Source organism: Alosa pseudoharengus, unplaced genomic scaffold (assembly GCF_046254945.1).
Source record: "Alosa pseudoharengus isolate Yale_2024_CS ecotype anadromous, Long Island Sound unplaced genomic scaffold, YU_APseudo_1.1 YU_APseudo_1.1_scf_9, whole genome shotgun sequence".
Classification (NCBI taxonomy): Eukaryota; Metazoa; Chordata; class Actinopteri; order Clupeiformes; family Clupeidae; genus Alosa; species Alosa pseudoharengus.
In genome coordinates, this window is record NW_027468881.1 from 28,054,597 (window position 1) to 28,074,939 (window position 20,343).

At 41.5% G+C, this 20,343-nt stretch overlaps 2 protein-coding genes across 4 annotated transcripts in view; one reads left to right on the forward strand and one right to left on the reverse strand.

Annotated features, from left to right (window-relative positions):
- The window catches only part of LOC143115109 (uncharacterized), a 19,994-nt gene extending 7,096 nt beyond the window's left edge, over positions 1–12,898 (reverse strand). The window contains exons 1-5 of one of the 2 annotated variants that reach the window (XM_076276987.1): positions 12,571–12,898; positions 11,806–11,880; positions 11,542–11,630; positions 7,126–7,307; positions 449–510 (exon numbers count right to left, since the gene is read on the reverse strand). In XM_076276987.1, coding sequence (XP_076133102.1) covers positions 449–510; positions 7,126–7,307; positions 11,542–11,630; positions 11,806–11,880; positions 12,571–12,612 — 450 coding nt within the window. In that variant the 5' untranslated portion in view covers positions 12,613–12,898. Of the gene's footprint in view, positions 1–448; positions 511–7,125; positions 7,308–11,541; positions 11,631–11,799; positions 11,881–12,570 lie in introns of both variants that reach the window. The other variant, XM_076276986.1, reaches the window with a different exon arrangement.
- Positions 12,899–13,542: 644 nt separating this feature from the next.
- LOC143115110 (receptor-type tyrosine-protein phosphatase V-like) lies at positions 13,543–19,895 on the forward strand. 2 transcript variants are annotated; one of them, XM_076276989.1, is made up of 11 exons: positions 13,543–13,733; positions 14,375–14,560; positions 14,835–14,934; positions 15,082–15,172; positions 15,681–15,757; positions 15,954–16,088; positions 16,237–16,359; positions 16,593–16,753; positions 17,149–17,284; positions 17,490–17,560; positions 17,882–19,895. In XM_076276989.1, exons 2-11 carry the CDS (start codon positions 14,556–14,558, stop codon positions 18,102–18,104), a joined length of 1,122 nt encoding a protein of 373 aa, XP_076133104.1. In that variant the 5' UTR covers positions 13,543–13,733; positions 14,375–14,555; the 3' UTR covers positions 18,105–19,895. The 2 variants fall into 2 exon arrangements, with proteins under 2 accessions (XP_076133104.1, XP_076133103.1); XM_076276988.1 differs by having other exon boundaries at positions 14,437–14,560.
- Positions 19,896–20,343: the final 448 nt, after the last annotated feature.

Sequence of the window (20,343 nt, forward strand, 5' to 3'; positions counted from 1 at the left end):
TCTGTTTTGATTCTCTCCTGGATGATTGTGTGTATGTGTGTGTGTGTATGTATGTGTGTGTGTGTGTGTGTGTGTGTGTGTGTGTGTGTGGGTGTGTGGGTGTGTGTGTGTGTGTGTGGGGGGGGGGGGGGGGTAGTGTTTTTTAGAGGATTCAGGAAGGCTAACGTTTTATGAGTTCAATGATCAGTATGGCCTGAGGGGGAGATTCACAAGATGAAGGCGGCACGCATACCCATTAGCCAGTCTCACTGGAGAAGGCCAGATACATCACATCCACAGAGCAGAAAGAGTGAGGTGGGGTGAGGGGAAAACAGAGATCCATCAGGAGTGAAGTTGTTTGTTTCTTTGCTTGTACATCAGTTACAGTATGTTGCGAGTACCGTTTGGAGAGGCTCAGATGTAAGGTGCCATGGTAACCTAACATGATGACGCTCATGACAGCTCTTACCGTGAATGACAGGGAGCGCTTTTCCTCTCTTTTCCCTGAATCTGCAGACGCACGGGGAGTTCCTGAGGGCGAACATACACACACACACACACACACACACACACACACACACAGGAGCAAACAAGCATTTATTAAATTCTTCAAAACAGCCTCCATTTACCCTCATGACTGCTTTGTGCACTAGTGGCTTCGTTCTAACCAGCTTCATGAAAGAGTGAAATAATCATCCGGCATGCTTCTCGATTAACATGAGTGAACGAAAAGCAGCACACATGTATGGGGAGTGAATTGCTGGTCCCAGTGTTCAACTTAAAGCCTAAAATATAAAACTTTCTCTTTTTCATGTATGCTAATTCAGTTTTCAGTTTTCAGTTTTGATCTACAATGTAAAAATAGTGATCGGTGTAGAGCTCTGTTGACATTTCAATTTCAATTTAAAGTGCAGTATCACAATTGACCATGGTTTCAGGAAAAGGGGCTTGGATCACTTTAGATTGATGCTGGAAAACATGTTATGAAACACTTTTGTTTTTGCTTTGTTGACATTTTGTATAAGGAACTTATGACAGTAAAAGTGCAAAAATAGCTCGCCTGGCAACGTCATTCACTGTCCGAGACCCTTTTTCGTCTGTGACACAGCACTGCCTCCCTCTGTTCATGATGAGTCAGTGCAGGTTGGGCAAATTTGTCACTGCATCAAAAGACTTTTAAAGTCATAGCATACAATATATACTCCATCTAAATATTTGCAACATCATTTCCATTCCAAGATTCCACTGATAAGCCTTAGGTTATACGTTATTTGCCTGGTAAATATACTGAACGTATGAACTTAAACATTTTAAAATTAATTAATGATAAATAATTGGGCTCAAGATTTGTTTCTGTTGTCAAATGCATTTACAGTTTATATAGAGTATATAGAGTAGAGTTTATATAAAGGATCAGGTAAATGAATTTAGCCTAAGTGACTTAGTATGACAAACCTATGAATGTTGGCCAATTAACTAGTCCTAGTAACAGCTAGGTGGAGTAGTTTAGTTAATTTTTTATAGAAAACAGCAATGTCTGTTTCGTTCAAACAAAATTATGGAAGAACTTTGAATATTTTGATGACATGTATTTCCCTTATCGGTAAGTAGTTTTGAAAAACATGTGTGCACCAAAATGTGTTCACCAAAGTGTGCATATTCGTACGGTAGGTGGTAGATGTATACATAAGATAATGTGGCTGCTATTTGCAGAGTCCTTTGTGGTACAGTGACATTTCCTCCTTCCGCCCCCAAAATATTCTATCTGTTAACTGATAATGCTGCAGTTTTGAATTCACACCATGATGCATTATTCAGTGGTGTATTATTCAGCAGTGTATTATTTGTCTTAGTAAAATCCAGAAGACATACAACAATAATTTGAATATAGAACCAGGATGTTGTAGGAGAATATACTTTATAACATTGTTTAAAGTGTTGTTTTGCATTTTGTGTGTCAGTACAGACATCATACAACGTGAGTTGCAAGCTTGGCATAATAGGAAGCATGGTGGTGAACAATCCTTTCATTTTGTCACAGCATAAAATAACTCAGATCAGCAAAGGCCCACCATTATGCAAGTGCAGGCTAGGGCCACCACAACAGCACATCTGAGCTAGCATTGCTACCAAACTCACACTGGGTTGGAAGACCTCAAAAGGTCCAGGAGCAAACTGGAACTGGAGTATTTATTTGTCTTCATACTCTTACTTTTACTCCACTACATTTTCATTAGCAGTATTAAGCAGAAAGTAGGCTATAACAATGTGCAAAAAGCACAGCGAAGGGAGGGGGTTGTCACCCCACCTGGCTTCGAAAGCTTTTTACTAGTACTTTGTACTTGTACTATTCAGTACTTCATTTGGAACACACCCATACATGCATTCACGCATCCCCAGCCATACCTATATGCACACTGCACACACATGCACCCCTCCCCCCATCCCCCATATCCACACATTAGTAAACAAAACATGCCCATTACCCAACCACACCCATATGCAAACACAAATACACACACCCCACACAAACAGACACACACACACACACACACACACACACAAGATCTTTTTAGAGCCAGGGTAAACCACATCTGAAATAATAGCTTCTGGTAGTCACTATTTGCATTCTGTTTTTTCCAAAGTTTTATCAATCACCACATCACTGTTTTGAATGCAGCACTTTCTGCTCCATTTTCTCATCAACACACTTAGGGCTAGTCCACACGTACGAAACCGATCTTTTTTTCCTCCGTCTTCCCTGAAACCGCATCAAGAATATTTGCGTCCAAACGGATCCATCTCAACACGACTCAACACGTTACTTCATACCCCAGGCCTATAGGTGGCACTGTTTCTTTACAGAAATTGACCAAAATTTGCGCTTTACAAACAGACAGAATAGACTACGACCAAATGGCTAGTGCAAGGAAACCAGAATTGTTTGTGTGGACTGATGGTGAACTGTCAACAGTAGTCAACTGTAAAACTAATAAACTTTATTTTACGGTTTGTGAAGGGTGCAGTCCCGTCCTTTATTTGGCTAATGCAGGTAGGCCTACTAATCACCTTTACTTTCTTTGGTTGTAGGATAGTCCGTGATTCGTTTTGGCTATCACCGCAATTAGGCTACTAAACGCAAGGCTTACCCAAGGTCTAGGCTATTCTGTCGCCACATTTATACTATTGCTATAAAACCTTCGTTAGTAACAGTCAACACTTTTGCCTGCATCAAATCGCGCATTCGCATTCAGTGTGCTACCATCGGCTTAACGTGAGTTCTAAGCGTCTTTGTATGCTTATATCTGATTTCACTCGACTGTGAATGCATGTATATATGTTGTAAGACATGTAAAATAAATGAATGACACTGGCACTACGCACAAATTAATGTAGCCTAAACTTACACCGCACTTTCCTAATAACTTAAGTTCTCTCGCGTCATAAGCTATCGGCGCTGCGCAGCACCAGTTGTGATATTTATCTTACGGAGTGTAATCGTAGGTAATGTCATGTATGAAAACTAGTAGCCTATTGTTAGGCAATAGCCTACTATAAGTGCAAGTCCAGGGCAGCTGAGGTGTGGCAATGACATCATCTATACGCAAGCAGGATGTGCGGTTTCGCTGTCTAAACGAATTCAAACGGGTTACGGTTTCAGATTTCTCCACTCTGGGACCAGGTTTCAGAAAGGTGCGGTTTCGGGCAGTGCGTTTACAGGATTCGTTTGGACGCTCGGCCAAGACGAAGCAAAACCTCTGCGTTTAACCTAAAAAGCGTCTCCGTGTGGACGGGCCCTTAGATACGTTTCTAAGGTCCCAGCAAATGCTGCATGCGTGAGTCTGGCACGAGGTTCATGTGATGCAGACACCAGGGTTGTGCACAATTCTGCTTCCTGTTTGCTACCTCAATTGAAATGCAAGTGAAATTCAAGAATTGAATTGGAATTTAAGAGCCAGTTTCAATTCAATTCTGGAATGTTGCACAAGCCTGGCAGACACAGAAGACAGACACAGAACACAGTAGTGCTGCCGCGATTAGTCGACCTAATCGACCATAAAAATTAGTCGACGGCAATTTTTTTAGTCAAAGAGTCGTTTTACTAATGACCGCCTATTTATTTTTGGTCTCAAATGGCTCACTGTAATGTTATATTAACTCTATGTTATTAACTCTTGAAAAGTACAATGACTGTCTTTAGATGTTAAACAGGCTACTAAGACTTTGGCAGTCATGTTTTAAACCCCGCTATGTAAGCAAGTGTTAACGCCAGCAGCAAAGCTGCGTGCCTGCCTGCTTTTAGCGCAAATCATTATTAGGCAGAGCTGGGGGGAGCTAAACTAGTAGATTACGCTAGTCCAGACTCTGACTAATAGCAGAGAATGTCTAATAAGGGGAGAACTGCCACTCTCGGAAAACTTCCGGTTTCTGAACTGGTTGCAGTTCCTTCTGTGGTTCCACATGAGGGCGCTCGTCCACGAGTGCAGAATGCATGGAGGTCTATGGAGCTGTACCCCTCAAAATCCACTTTTCTCTGGATTATAATTTTTTTCCAAGTAATTTGAATATTGTTTTCGAAAGGGGAGGCAAAGAAAATACACTTGGTTGAGTATTATATTTTTTAAAGTCACTTAATTGTTCTAAAAAGCCTTTCAAACGTGTCAATGACATCATTCATTAGCACAATGCTAGCGTGTTATGGGCAACAACGACCCAACCTGTAAGAAATCAAAAGGACATAAGTACTCGTTCATTCAACTTTTGACCTATAACCCATGTTGAAGTTATACAAACTACAATCAAATCTGAGATTTGTCAACGACAATCAGGTGAAAGAGGCAAATTTAGCCGTCTAGCTCCATTGACTCCCATTCATTCTGCACTCATGGCGTTCGCCCCCAGTGGAAATCTAGTGGAACTGCAACCAAAATTCGGTACAATGGGACTTAATACGGAGTGGCAAGGCTCTCCGTAGACGGGCTCTGCTAATAGGGCGTGGGATCCGCGTTGCATTGTGGGACGTGGCGGCCATGTTGATGGCTACGCGAACGTTAAAATAACTCTGGACATAACGTTGTTGAATGAAGAGATGTAGCTAGAAGTAGAGTTGAGAAAGAATAGATAGAAAAATAGATAGAAGAAATATGTTAAAATCCCGAAAAGGATCTGGAATAATCCCGAAAAGGATCTGGAATTTACCGGGACGCATTCAATAGAGAAGCCAGGTACCGGTATGTTGACAAAATCAGCATTATTAACGGCTGAGAGGGAGTACATTACGCAGTAGTCATAGGCAGTAGTCTGAGTAGCGGTAAAGGAGGAAATCAACATGGCGGAGTAATTACGTCATGACGCCCACACCCTATATAGTATTGTGGAAATTGAAATAAATGAAGTGAAGTGTCTCACGTTGACAACGCAACCGCGTGTCATTACTGTAATTCATTCATACAAAAAAACGTTAAAACGTATGCCGCCGCCCGTGATATCAACAATCAAGGTGCGCGTCATTTCCCATGGTCAATAAGTCACAACGCGTATTTTTTTAGCGTTCAAGCCAACTGATAAAGTGAGGTAGCCTAAGTGGTAAGACGCGCAAAGCGCCGTAGCCTACTTATTTTGAACATGCTGATGTTAGGCTCATTTGCAAAGTCCTCAACTCCTGTCGCCTTTCAAAGTCCAGCGTTTTCCAGCACCGGCCGTAACGTGGACACTGCTGGTCCGGAGCCGCGGAGTGAAATTATTCCCGGGGCTTCGTCTGATAATTTGCTGCGCAATTGATCAAGGAACCGCGGACCGACAGAAAAAGAAAACAAACGTTTCTGCAATCAGTAGGAAATACTTGCTAATTTGGTGTCATCAAACATAGAGGCATACAATTTAATGGTGGTATGAGCGTTCATTCAATGCGCGAGAGAAACTGAAACCACTTGATAACGTTGGTAGCAAAGCTCCAATTCAACCTATTGGAAAGCTATTTAATTATGAAACTACATTTAATAGAACAATGTGGATTTATGCAACTTCCATAAAAACAGAGCACAGACTATAATACACTATCTGAAGTATTGCCAAATAGCTTGTGGAATAATCAAATATGTCAATATTCTTTCCATTTGCCAACCAGTGTATGATGCTTGCATGACACCCATATAATTGTTGTTGTTTTGAGAAGTAATTATCATGCAAGCATGCCAAAGCAATGGAACTATTGTAATTATATTTTACATTAGTAAAGCAGTCCTCTGATGTGCATGTTTTCACAAACTTTTTGTGAATAATGTTAGCACTTTAAACACTGACTGCTTTGAAGTGCATGAATAACAGTTTACTTACAGTAATACAGCTTCTAACAAAAGTAGGGTGATATATATTTTACGTTTTCCCTTTAGTTGAGTTCAAAAAAAAAAAAAAACGGACACAACAAAATAACAAACACTTGAATTTTTAAAAAATTAGTCGTTTAGATTAGTTGACTAATCGAAAAATTAGTCGAAAGATTAGTCGTTACAAAATTAGTCGTTAGTGGCAGCACTAGAACACAGTGGCTCCGGTCACCTTGGCCAGTGGCTCTCAACCGGCATACCACCAAGGCACACTGGTGTGCTATATGAGGCAGAGTGAGGTGCTATGAGGCAGAGTGAGGTGCTATGAGGCACACTGGTGTGCTATATGAGGCAGAGTGAGGTGCTATGAGGCACACTGGTGTGCTATATGAGGCAGAGTGAGGTGCTATGAGGCACACTGGTGTGCTATATGAGGCAGAGTGAGGTGCTATGAGGCAGAGTGAGGTGCTATGAGGCACACTGGTGTGCTATATGAGGCAGAGTGAGGTGCTATGAGGCACACTGGTGTGCTATATGAGGCAGAGTGAGGTGCTATGAGGCAGAGTGAGGTGCTATGAGGCACACTGGTGTGCTATATGAGGCAGAGTGAGGTGCTATGAGGCAAGTGAGGTGTACAATGGAATTTTGAGGAAACTGATGCACATACAGGCTCATAAAATGAACACCTATTTTATAGCTTATGATAATGCGTATGATACTTCATAATCAGTAATGGTCATGTGCCTTGGCATTTTGATTTGACCAAAAAAGGTAGAGAACCTCTGTCCTAGGTGACAGTGTGCAGTTGTGGGTTGCTCACCTTTGGTCTGCCCGGACGGAGAGGGTAATGGGCAGGGGACTGGCTCGGGCCGAGAGGTGGGCGAAGGCGAGGGCTTGCGGCGCGACAGAGGGGCCCTGGGGCCGTGGTCACCCTGATGCCGGTGAAATCCAAGGCTGAAACTGGGCCTGCGGAAGAACCCTCTGTCCCTCGCTGGGAAATACCTGAGATGGGAAGGCACAGGAAAAATTACCTTCACAGCAGGTCAACTGCATGCATGAGTCACAGAAACAAGTCTGGTCTAGGGGTGGGCGATATATATCGTCTGCGATAATATCGTGATTGTTGTTTTAACAATGTGCAATTTGACATTATCGAGTATTTAAATTACTTATGGGGAAAAAACACTCGAAATCACGCATTGAAGACTCATATATTCCCAGGAGGTGTATGCGGGAGAAGCCCCTGGCTGCAGCAGAGCAAGTGTCACGTGATCACTAGTGGGTCACAACATTGTCCCACGCACGCCTAATGTTTATTTTGTGCAGCGAGAGTAGCCTACTTGGGATTTTATGCGGCTACTTTTGTCAAGTATCTGTTCAAGTAGCATTGATGAGACAGTCACGTTTTTTCCTACACGGTATTATATGGAGAGAAAACATTAGCCTTTGAGTATTTTAATAGTCAGTTGTAAACAAAGAACTATTCTCAAGTAACTCTTTTGTAAATGGACTGAAGTTCGCTGTAAATATCTACGTTTACCGATTATGCTAACGTTAGCATCTCTATGGGATTTCTCATATACATTAGCCATAAGCTAACGCATTAGTTTCTATTCTGTAACTTGGTTGGCTAGTGCTCATAAACAAAACATAGAAGGAAATAACTGATATGTAGGCCTACTCTGTTGGTCTGATTACTTTTACAGTGAATCCTATGTAAAGGTTTGAAAGGAACTTCAGCCTCAGACTTTCTCTTGGGAAACTGTTAGGCCTATTCATCTTCTCTAATGTAGCTGGCTAGACCATGTCATTGCCACACACCCAAGTAGGGGCAGAATTGGAAATGTGTCATAGAGTGACAATGCATTGGTTGATTTGGTTAAAAAGGCACAGGTTAGGTTATTGGTTATTATTGTAATGATGCAATTCATAAATAATTAGCGGTAAAGTAACTCAGACTTTAACAAATTTTTTTTTAAAGGATATCGAGTAATTATCGTTATCGTCAAAATCACAAAAAATATCGAGATATTATTTTTTGTTCATATCGCCCACCCCTAGTCTGGTCTAACACATAAAGTAAAATTTCCCGAAGGTATTTTTCACAAGTGAGTGACAACACTGCAATGACCAATCCTGGTCAATATGAGGAAGGACTGAAGTCATTATAAAAGATAGCCAGAGACACATCACTTCCACAAAATTATTTTGTTACAAGAACTCTAGTGTAATGTCAATTTTATGTGCGAAGACAAATATAACAAAATATAACAAAGTATGTCATACACAAATTAAACAAAAACTGACGACTACCTACCACACAATGGTAGTACATTGTTCTGAAAAAAAACTTTATCTATACATATTTTTTACAAAATATATCTGCATATATTATAGAAGCACATGATCTACATCCTGACTGCATCAATAATTTGACTTTGTTCATAAATTCAATATGAAATGCGTGGAAATCTTGAGATACTCGAGAACAGATTACTGCAACAAAAAGTTTCTTTTGGAAAGAATGTTTTTCATTGCTTCTATCTCCAAGGTCAAAAGCTGACTGAATTCCCTTTCACTTTCTCTACAAATCACACTTGAATGACTGGTGCGGATCTCTAATGCATTCGGAACATGTAGTCTTTGGATTTCTGCCCTTTGTTCTTTGAGCCTCTGTTCACTGCAGGTGGATGGTGTCAGAGAAAAGCAATCTATTTTGTACTCCAGACTCTTCCAGCAAGTCTGCACTACTTAATCTCTCATCCACATCCAGCTAAAACAAAGGAGAAAAATCCACACTCCATGGATTGTGTCACCCAAGGCCTCCTGGTTTTTCATTACTGTAAGTAACATACAACTTTTTTGCACTCAGCAGTATTTCGAAATCAATCGGGAGGTCGAAGAGAAAGGTATGATTCTGTAACTGGTTTTACAGGATCAACTTGTCTGAATCACATACTGTACCATGCCTGTCACCGTTTGAGGTTTTGTGTTTTGGTTTGGGACTTTTAGTTTGTAGTTTAACATGTGTTCTCTTGTTTACTTCCTGTTGTCTTTGTTACTTCCTGTGTCCTGTGCCTGTGCTCCTGTGTTCCTTTGTTCCCTGTCCCAATCCCAATCTCTCCCCTTGCGCACTCACACACTTTGAGGGCTCGCTCGCACCCTTTCTGAGCTACCTTCCCCAAGTCGGCATATGTGAACATTTTACTCAAGTGAATTACCCACAATTCATAGCGTTGTGACATGAAACACAGGGTTACCCAAAGGGAGGCTGGAAGCTTGAAAAAACGTTGGTAAACAACTGCCATAAAACGGAAACGGAAACATGTTATTTTTGGGGGCAGCCGTGGCCTACTGGTTAGCACTTCGGACTTTAACCGGAGGGTTGCTGGTTCGAACCCCGACCAGTAGGAACGGCTGAAGTGCCCTTGTGCAAGGCACCTAACCCCTCACTGCTTCCCGAGCGCTGCTGTAGCAGACAGCTCACTGCGTCGGGATTAGTGTGTGCTTCACCTCACTGTGTGCTGAGTGTGTTTCACTAATTCACGGATTGGGATAAATGCAGAGACCAAATTTCCCTCACGGGAGTATATATACTTATACTTACATGTTTGCAACACGTTTTTTGTGTTATCAATTTAATGATAGGTCGCAGATGCTGTCTCATGCCTGTTATTAGCGTTTTGAACCCTTACAACCTCACAGACTTCATCACTTACAACTGATGTCAGTTCAGTGTGTGAGGGTTCAGGGTTTTGGGTTTAGGGGAGAGATTGGGATTCAGCCCCTGTTTCTTGTCTCGGCCCCTCACCTGAGTCTTGATAAGTTATTAGTCTGAATAGTGCCTTGTTCCATGTTTACCTGTGTCTCCTTGTTTTTGTCCAGTGGTTTGTGTTCTTTTATTAGTTTCCTGTGTATTTAAGGTCTTGTGTTTGTCTTTGTCCTTTGCTCGGTCATTATAGTTTGTCATGTTGATTTCGCCAGTGTTTCCCAGATAATTGAATTCCATTTCTGGTGGTTGGTTTGCAGAATTAACTTGAATGCAACCGTTTTTAACAAATCAGCACATCGTGGTTATGATGCTAACCAGATTTAAGCACACAATTTAAGTACAACCTGGAAAATCATTGGGTGGTGGTCAATGTTGATATTGTGGTTGGCTGCCACAAATAAGTCAATGTATGGGAAACACTGTTTGCTGTTCATGTGTTTTTCAAGTATTTCATGTAAGTAAAGCTCTGTTTGAAATTAAGCTGGAGTATGGTCCTACATTTGGGTCCAATCCCTAGCCTGCAGCCGTGACAATGCCAGCATGGCATACTTTGTTGCTATCAAGAAAATATCTTTACAAATCATTCCAATAAATTACTTTTTGTTTTGCTGATAGATTTAGTAGCAGACCAGTCCATTCTTACTCTTATCCTAGTAATGTGTCAAGCTTAGTCAGTCACTTACAATGCACATCAGCTTGTTGTAGCAAAAAAAAGCAAGTTAAATATTAGCTCTCTTTATGGAGATGCAGTAATACAATAGTGTACAATTGCACAGCTGTGGCAAGGGTGATTGTGTTTTCCTGGATTTCCCCACTCTTAGATCATGTTATTCTTTTGGAGTTTCTATATATGTGGGTGGTTTTAGAGTTTCTATATATTTTGGTGGTTTTCTCAGGAGCAGGGGAAGTGGTATGGGTTTTATGCCTGTGAAAAAGGACTTGGGATGCTGGGGATGTCTCTTTTGGAGAATGTGCAACACGATAGCGAGGCGAACGTGTCCTATGCAAACATGTGTAACAGTAATAAACATAGTGAGTCACAGACTAGTTGTGTCACGTCATTTTCCATAATCTTCACATAACGCAGAGATAAGCCTGCCACATACATGCAAAACAGTCTGCTAGTATTCTGCAGCTGTACAAATCCATGTCTCCTTTAGAGAACTACAGAAGCAAGTTATTATCATGACTTCCCTTTTCATCTATGGATGAGAAGGGTGTAGTGGATCAATTGATATGGGATAATGAGTGCCATTTAACATGATAGTTCAGGGAAAATTATTAAATCTACAACCAATGGGAGATAAAAAATCAAAGCAAAACAGAAAACAAAAGAGCCTGTTTTTATCTCTCACCTGAGTTTAGATAGATAGATAGATAGAGAGAGAGAGAGAGAGAGAGAGAGAGAAAGAGAGAGAGAGAGGTTGCAAACAAGCAGTGTTTCCTCTTCCTCTACTGTCTTACCGAGGCCTGTAGAATCTGCCTCCGAACCTGGGCCTGTATGGGCGAGTTAGCCGCGAGGGGCTTCTGACTCTTCTGAATGGTCTGTCATCCTTTAAAAAAATATTATATTTAATATATTTAAATAAATAAAAATAGTAGTTCACAATAGGCAACATAACAATACCATGACTAGCTGTCAACACAAACAGTGAGCCAGTTGAATTGGTAGTTAGTTACATGTTAATAGACTTTCTCAACATTTCTGCTCGGTGAACTTACACTCACACGCTTGATAGGGTTATCCGCGCTTGACCTTTTGTCCCCCGGTTCGTCCGTGCGCTCCCGGTGTCGGGTGGAGCCCTGCAAAGCGAAAGCAAAAGCTTAGTGACCAGTGTTTGTGCAGCAGACTGACTGCTGTGTGGCAGAATTTGTGAGACAAATTACTCTCGAGTGATAAAGCCAACAGACGATGTCCCAATCTATCCAATGACCATTTTACATTAGCTAACTGAACGTGCAAGAATGCGCGATGATGTGCACAATAAAATGTAGCCGTAATTTAAAATGACTTTACCTGATCATGTAGAGGCTACTACCCCCAATATACATTACATTTTGACAACTCTTCGACACAACTATTTCAACAATCCTGCATATTTCAGCAACACCGTAGCGACAGTCCATTAAAATATGTTCACCAAACTTAAAGTTCATAACGGAACTAGACAATAAAGATACAGGCGAGCATAATTCAATCTTAAAATGAATGTAAAATGAAAGTAGGCTATATGCTATCGTATGAGAGCCCATACGCGCAAGGTAAAACTAAGTTGAATCAAACTTTAATCAACATGTGAATGATTTGCCCATACTTCGATACAACACTTTCAAACAACATTATCCTACCCTATGTCTCCAAATTAATTACCATGGTTATTGTATTATTAAAAATAGGCATATCAGGTGACTGTCATGCAAGCGGGAGTGAGATGGTAAATGAAAAGCAAAATATTTTTAAAAAATGAATGCTGTTAAGACTTCGTTGCTTACCGTTTTTCCGTAGCCCTGTGGGTATTGCGTCCATGTAGTCATGCCTCCACTTCTGTGTGCTTTCTATCTAGTGGCACGGTGTTGCTCCTCTTAGACCAGGAAGTGGTCAACTTACTTTCATTATCGGCAGCTCTCTAATGCCATTCTAACCTATTAGCGCTCTATGGTTTTGAACGTCTAATAAACACAAGTAGCCTAACCATACGCTGCGCTGCATACCTATGGCTAAGCAGTCCGCATCAGACGCCACATGTCAGACTGTTTTAGCATAAGACTAGCCTACTTTTACGTCACCTAGCCTCACAGCTTACTTTTAAATGCGGAAGAGATCCAGTTTTGTGTTCCGCATTGTAGCTCAGTGCTGGACTGACAGCTGCCACTTAGGCTGCTACAGGATATAGTAAGCCTACTCCTGAAGGACAGGGTGCGAGCATGCCTAAATAAAATCACATGACTTTAAAGAAACACTATTTTATTCTAACTTAGCCTATAATAGAGAGAATGGCGTTTATGATTATGCCACTGCATAGTGCATACCCAGAACACCTGTAACTTGGACATGACCCCTTTTTTAAAAAAAAATGAGGCCAGCCTATCTAGTGTTGCTAATATTTAAGCAAATGACACTTAATAATTCATTAATGGTCCCACTAACTCACAGTCTAATATCTGTGACTTTACTATTACCAAACTTGGCCAATTGAGCCACATTAACAAAAGTAATACACTTTGTTTTGCTCACACCACAGTCTAGTGCAACAGACATAATTGACCTGGATCCTGAAGCTGGAGGGACATTGAACATGCAAATCAACAGATGCACATCAACACATCTCACCTCCATCAGGTACAGTAGGCTATCTTCTCTCCACCTGCTCCTTCGCTGTCTGCCCCTCCTCTTTCACCTGAGGCACTGTGGCTGAGGGAGTGGTGTGGGTGGATGAGGTGCTCATAATTACAACCTGACAGACAGGTAACCTACCTACCAGGAAAGCCTGTGTTTTTTCGCTCTCTCCATTCTGCGGTTTCCCACGCCTCTGTCTCATTCTCCCCATTAACGTCAGTCTCAAACTCAGATCCTTTACTCTTCCTCCATGCACTTCTCTTCCTTATTTTACAAAATAAGCTATTGGAACACTTACTGAAGACACTTTAAAAGAAAGGTAAGCAATTGGGAGTCTTTCTAAACTTCTGTCAGAATGTGGGATAGCCCTGGGTTTTGCTGAACTTGTCGGGACAGTTTTTTTCTCTCTCTCTCTTTTGTGTTTGGGTAGTGCTACTCATAGCTGGATGTGCTGTAAAACCTTAGAGACATATGCTGTCTCGCCTGAAAACTAAATATCTGAACATAAGACAATGTCAGAACATGGCGACAGATCACAGCCACACATCTTAAAAGGTCATCACTTGTTGTACCTCATGAGGAGTGGTTTTGTTACATGACCTGGAACAAGGTTTTCTCTCCTGATTCATTTCAGTTGGGTAATGTTTGGATATTGGGATTGGTCGGTTGTGTCTCTGTAATGATTTGATTTCTGATTGGATGATGCTGGTAGAGACTGAGCTCTATATAGAATGAGTTTGATGAAGAAAGGTTAAAAACACAAAAAATGTATAACACAAAGTGATTTAAGTTGAAGGGCACATTCCTCTTAAAATGTTGTGGAGAAGGAGCAGGGAATTAGCCTCAGGCAATAATTATATTGTTGTGCTCACAAAACTCTTGTCTTCACAAGCAAAGAAAGTGTTTCTGTGACAGCATTGTTGATATTCTTCTTCAGCACCCATTTCTACATTTCTACAGGCTACTTTTCTCTGGTGTGTGTGTGTGTGTGTGTGTGTGTGTGTGTTTGTGTGTTCTTACAGGCCATCCAATGGGATCCTGAGAGCTAGAACAGCACCGTTTCTCTCGGACCTTATGCAGTCAAGCTCCAGAGGTCCAGACAGTCCCATACTCAGTTCTTCATCTCAATCATTGTTTAAACATGATGTGAGTTAAACGAGCATACTTCTGTATCGTTTGGATAATTCATTTCTAAAACAGATTAGTTGTGAAAAGACACTGTTTGGCTCACACGCATATGTGAACATGAAACAGCTGTAGCTGGCAACAATATCATTTGTAAGTTGAAAATATATCACTGGCTTGTCTAGAGACACTGCCACGCTGTGCCCAAACTGAGATCATCAGGTGCTGCTTACTAGCAACATCCTATATGTCTTTACATTGCATCTTATTACCCTTGATTGTGACCCTCCTATAGGGTGAGGACATTCCCCAGAGCACAGATCATAAAGGATTTCCGAGAACGTTGCCAGTACCTGGCTCGAAACAACAATGAGGGGTATCAACAGGAGTTTGAGGTACAAAACTACCAGATTACATCTAAACGCGGACTGTCAGTTCGCTGCTTATTCTACATAGTGGTAACTGTTGGAACAGAGGAAACAGGATTTTTAGTTTATGTCTTTTCCTACGTGTGTGTGTGTGCGTGTGTTTGTGTGTAAAAGGCACTAAATGATGTTGGAAAGGAGTTTTCCACCAGGGCAGGAGAACTGGATGCAAACAAAAACAAGAATAGATACCCTCATATTCTACCCTGTAAGTAAAAAAGTCCACATAAAAGAAACATGGGTGATTTTATCGATACATTGTTTTTTCATGTCTCATTGCTACAGTTTACAACCACACATAGTTCACTGCATTGATTATTCACTTTGTGTGTGTGTGAGTTTAAAAAGTAACCTTGGATGATGTGCTGATCAACAGATAATAATAAGATGATAATAGTTATCCTGTTTAAGTAATAACAACACATTGCATTTATGCAGCACTTTTCAAGGCACCCACAACTTTACAGTGCAAGGGAGAACCTCACTAACCACCACTAATGTGTAGCACCCAATGGGGTATGATTGTTCAGCTCCTGTTCATCCACAAAGTAACTTACTTACTTACTAACACTTACATCCAAACACTCATAAAGCAGGGTTTTGAAATAGAACTGCTGATCAGTGTCTTTTATGATTTGAGTAGAGAGGTCTGCCAAGAGGATGGTCTATGTGAGTGTTATGGTTATTTATGAACAGATGGACTTCTTTATTTTCAGACGACCACTGCAGGGTGAAGCTGTCATTGCTAGAATCACAGCCGCACTCAGACTACATCAATGCCAGCTATGTACCCGTGAGTCAGCAAAGTCTTCCTGATGGGATGACTTTACAGTTCATAGTCTCTCTCTCTCTCTCTATCTCTCTCTTTCCTCAATCTCTCTCTTTCTTCAATCTCTCTCTCTATCCTCTCTCTCTCACACATGGCTCTGGTATTTTAATTGATGATTGATGATGATGGTGTGTGTGTGTGTGTGTGTGTGTGTGTTTAGGGAGGCAGTTCAGAGCATGCCTTCATATGCACTCAAGGACCTCTGAAGAGCACCATGGCTGACTTCTGGAGAATGATTTGGGAACAGAACGTGCATGTTATCGTCATGCTGACATCTCTGAAAGAGAATGGCAGGGTCAGTTTCCTCCACACACACACACACACACACACACAGACAGACATACAGAGACAGACAGACAGACAGACAGACAGACTTATATACAGAGTACACAGTGTATTCCTAGGGTATAATTCAACCTAAACACTGGTTGATTTTCTGGCAGGTTCTATGTGATCAGTACTGGCCCCCTGAGAGAGGTACTGGTTGCTACGGTGATATTCAGGTGACAACAGTGTCTCGCAAGCGTGGGCCAGAATCCTACATCACCACCATTCATCTGTTGCAGGTGAGCGAAGCAGAATGTGACAGCTGACATAAATAACTTCAAAGTGTTCCGTTACACAACAAATACTGAAAACACTAAAAAACAATGACAGAGGTCATAGTTATGTCAGGCCTATTGAGCTTTTACAACACTTTATGAAGAGGTCATCCCTCTGTCGTGTGTGTATGGTTTACAGAAATGCTGTATGATTTTCAATAACAGTGTGTGTGTGTGTGTGTGTGTGTGTTTTTCAGAATGGTTGGCCTGCTGAGCGTAGAATCACACACTACCTGTATCCCAGCTGGCCAGACATATCAGTGCCACGAGAGCTGTCTTCCCTCTGCACCTTCACTGAGAATGTGCGGCAGCACCTAGAAAACATGCCTCATGTAGGCCCAGCTGTAATCCACTGCAGGTCTGACACACACAAGCACATACATACACACACACACACACACACACACACACACGCATATGCATTTGCACACATGCACACATGCATGCACGCACACACACACACACACACACACACACACACAAACATAAACACAAACACAAACACAAACATGCATTTGCACATGTGCACGCACGCGCACACACACACACACACACACACACACACACACACACACACACACACACACACACACACAAACACACACACAAACACATCCACATGTACGTTTCCTCTTACATTAGAAGTACATGACTATGCTTTGGTTTCCACTGGTTCTTGCTTTGCTTTGATCTTTGGCTTTTCATTTCATCTCATACTGACGGTTGTGTGTGTGTGTGTGTGTGTGTGTGCAGTGCAGGTGTGGGGCGCTCGGGGACCTTTGTCACACTTCTGTGGCTTCTTCAGTTGAGTGCGCGAGGGGTTCAGCCTGATGTGAAAGCCTCAGTGGAGGACCTGCGACGACATAGAGTATTAATGGTTCAGACGCTGGTGAGGAAACACTCAAACACACACACACATACCTCGAGTCACCTACACTCAAAGACTTCACAGCATCTGAGTGACAAGTTTAAATAACTCCACAAACAACTGACAGAAACATATACAAATGCAGATAACATTTAAATCATTGTATAATTGCATAATTAAGTCTTGGATCAGAGACTATACATGATGTCACTATGGTGTTTCTCAGGAGCAGTACATATTTGTGCACAAGTGTTTGATGCGCTGGCTGGTTGCGGATAGTAAACAACTTAGAGCACGGTGAGACACAAAAACACAACACATACACATAACGCCTGCATATGTACAAAAGAGGGAAGAGAGACAAATAAAAAAAACAGAGGAAGTGAAATGAAGTGTAATTTATCTCACAACTAAGTGTAATTATTCTCGCATCTGTAGAAATACTGTTAGATAGCTAGCTATATATATAGCTAAATAAATAGCTATCTATATATCTATAGTGTATCTAGCTATACCAAAGTCCTTTTGAGTGCTGTGTCTCTGGCTATACACTATAGCTATGCCCTAGATACTGACCTTTGCTCTTTTTAGTCAATTCGTGCTTTCCCCTCATCACAGATCCCAGAGTGCACCGGTGCTGGTCCGACAGGACTCCCGACAGATCAGCCAATCACGGCCCAGGAGTATGGAGGTCAAACAGCCTCCCAAGCGGGGGCAGTCAAGCCCTGACGTCCTACAGTCCTTCAACATGCAGCTGCAGAGCATCAGACCGTCAAACCTGCTGCGGAGGCTAATGCCCTCAACAGCCAGGACAGGCAAAGCCATAGACTCTGACCTGTAGTGGACTTACCACACACACACACACACAAACTCTGAAGGGAGATGAGATCATCCACAACACACAAACCAGTGGAGTCCTATTTCCATTGTAAATTAGGCTTTAGCAGCTCTGGATGGACACAGGTACACACACACACACACACGTGCACGCACAATTAATCAGTAAAGGTTACACCAGTATAAAACTTTAAAAGAAAATAAACCACAAGTAAACTGCACATCTATTTTCTGTAACAACAAGAACAGCAGTTGACCGTCAGAATGATCTTCAGCCAGGTAGATAAGCTAATTAGTGAAACCACCTGTTTAAGGTGTAGAAGCAATGCATGGAGGCTTTTACTTTCTGAAGCTGGGCTTCTCATCTCTACCATCCAGTTCCTACAAGTTTTCGTTTTCTATGAGGAACTGAAAGGGGACACGAGTACACTGACATGTATTTGATGTTGGCTTCAGTTTTCTTAGAACTACCAGCAGCCAGAGACTCCAGCCAGACCGGTCCCTCTGCTAGAGAACCCCCCCCCCCCCCAAACTCACCCACACAAACAAGGGATCGCTGTGGATAGTGTGCAGTGTGCAGGGCTGATACGGTGCACTAGTAGATACATTATTTTTGTGGTTATCTTGTCATCAAACATATGTCTTTTAAATAACCTGGGTTATGTTTCAACTGTCATATTACTGTCATATTCATTTTTGTTTGTTGTATTGTTTTGCTACTATTGTGTTGACTATATCCACAATTGTTGTTTGCGATTATTCAGATTACCTTCTTATGGTCTTTACAAACTGTAACATATCGTAATAAGCTGAAATATATCGTAATAAGCTGAAATAGTTGCTTAGGCCTATTCAAGCCAAGTGGGCACTGTCAAAGGGAAGGTTAGAAACTTAGATTTTAGATATCTCATTTAAAGGAGAATTCCGGTGTGATATTGACCTAAAGTGTGTTGAAACATGATACCGAGTGTGAACGTATGTCTCATAGTCCATCTCGGCTTGTCCCCTGCACTCCAAAATCTGGCGCTAGTTAGCCAATGCTACCAACAGCTGGAATCCATGCATTTCCACGGAATTATTTTTGGAATCTGATCCCTTATCATACCTGTTCATTCTTACTCGTCGCTCGACTTATCGTGACTAAATTCAAGATGGCTGCAAACGCTAAACTTCGTGAAGATACTGTCTGTATAAATCGTCTTGTAAGTAAACTACCAGTGCTTTTTCAAAGTTCTCAATGTCTCGTTTTAAATGTCAGGGCCCTCGGAAGTCTACCAATGAAGTGTGGAGATACATTGAGCCTCGTAAATGGTGTAAACCAGTGATTTATTTGCATGGCTAGCCCGATGCCGAAGCACCACCATTGAAAAAGCTGTTGGTAGCATCGGCTAACTAGCGCCAGATTTTGGAGTGCAGGGGACAAGCCGAGATGGGCTATGACACATACGTTCACACTCGGTATCATGTTTCAACATACTTTAGGTCAATATCACACCGGAATTCTCCTTTAAATGCCACCAGTTATCTGATAGCTATTCAGCTTTAGAAAGCATGCAATCTGGGAAATCTATAAGAAATGATATAGTTATAGTTATAAAATTAATATGGTTTTGTATAATTTAAATGCAAATGATATAAAAACCAGGTTTCTTTGGTACCTACATGTTGGAGTGTAGGGGAATGAGGAGGTTGATAAACTTGCAAAACAAACACTGAAACACAATAGAATATTACGTTCCATAGATTAAGTTCCATATAGTAAATCTGATATTCATTAAAACACAACATGGCAGCATTGGGTGAATAATGACAAAGGGAGACATTTATTTCATATAAGCCTACAACCAGAAGTGGATATTGGAAGAACAGAGTGTAGGAGTCGAAGAGAGGAAAGTACAGTAGCCTATAATCACACGGCTACGAATAGGACACACAGGGCTTTTCTTTGTATATAATAGGAAACATCCAACAGGGAAATGTGAACATCGATGTCAGTTAGAAACTTACATTGCAAAAAATATAGCCAAGAAAGAAATCAGCTTTTTCAGTCACACCGGGTCCGTGTAATGCTTTACAGTGCTATGTACAGTGCTAAATTCCTTTTTTGAGCTTTTGGTTGGACTGAACCACGAGCACCGGGGGGAGAACACAATCTAGCTGGGCCAGGCTAGATGGTGGAAGAGAGCGCCGCCTGAAGTGCGTGATTTTGACTCTACTTTAGAGATTAATTAACTAAAACTTCG

Coding starts and splice junctions, on each gene's coding strand:
- LOC143115110 (XM_076276989.1), top strand. Junction 14,935..15,081: donor GGTATCAACAGGAGTTTGAG/GTACAAAACTAC, acceptor TGTGTGTAAAAG/GCACTAAATGATGTTGGAAA. Junction 16,360..16,592: donor CCACCATTCATCTGTTGCAG/GTGAGCGAAGCA, acceptor TGTGTTTTTCAG/AATGGTTGGCCTGCTGAGCG.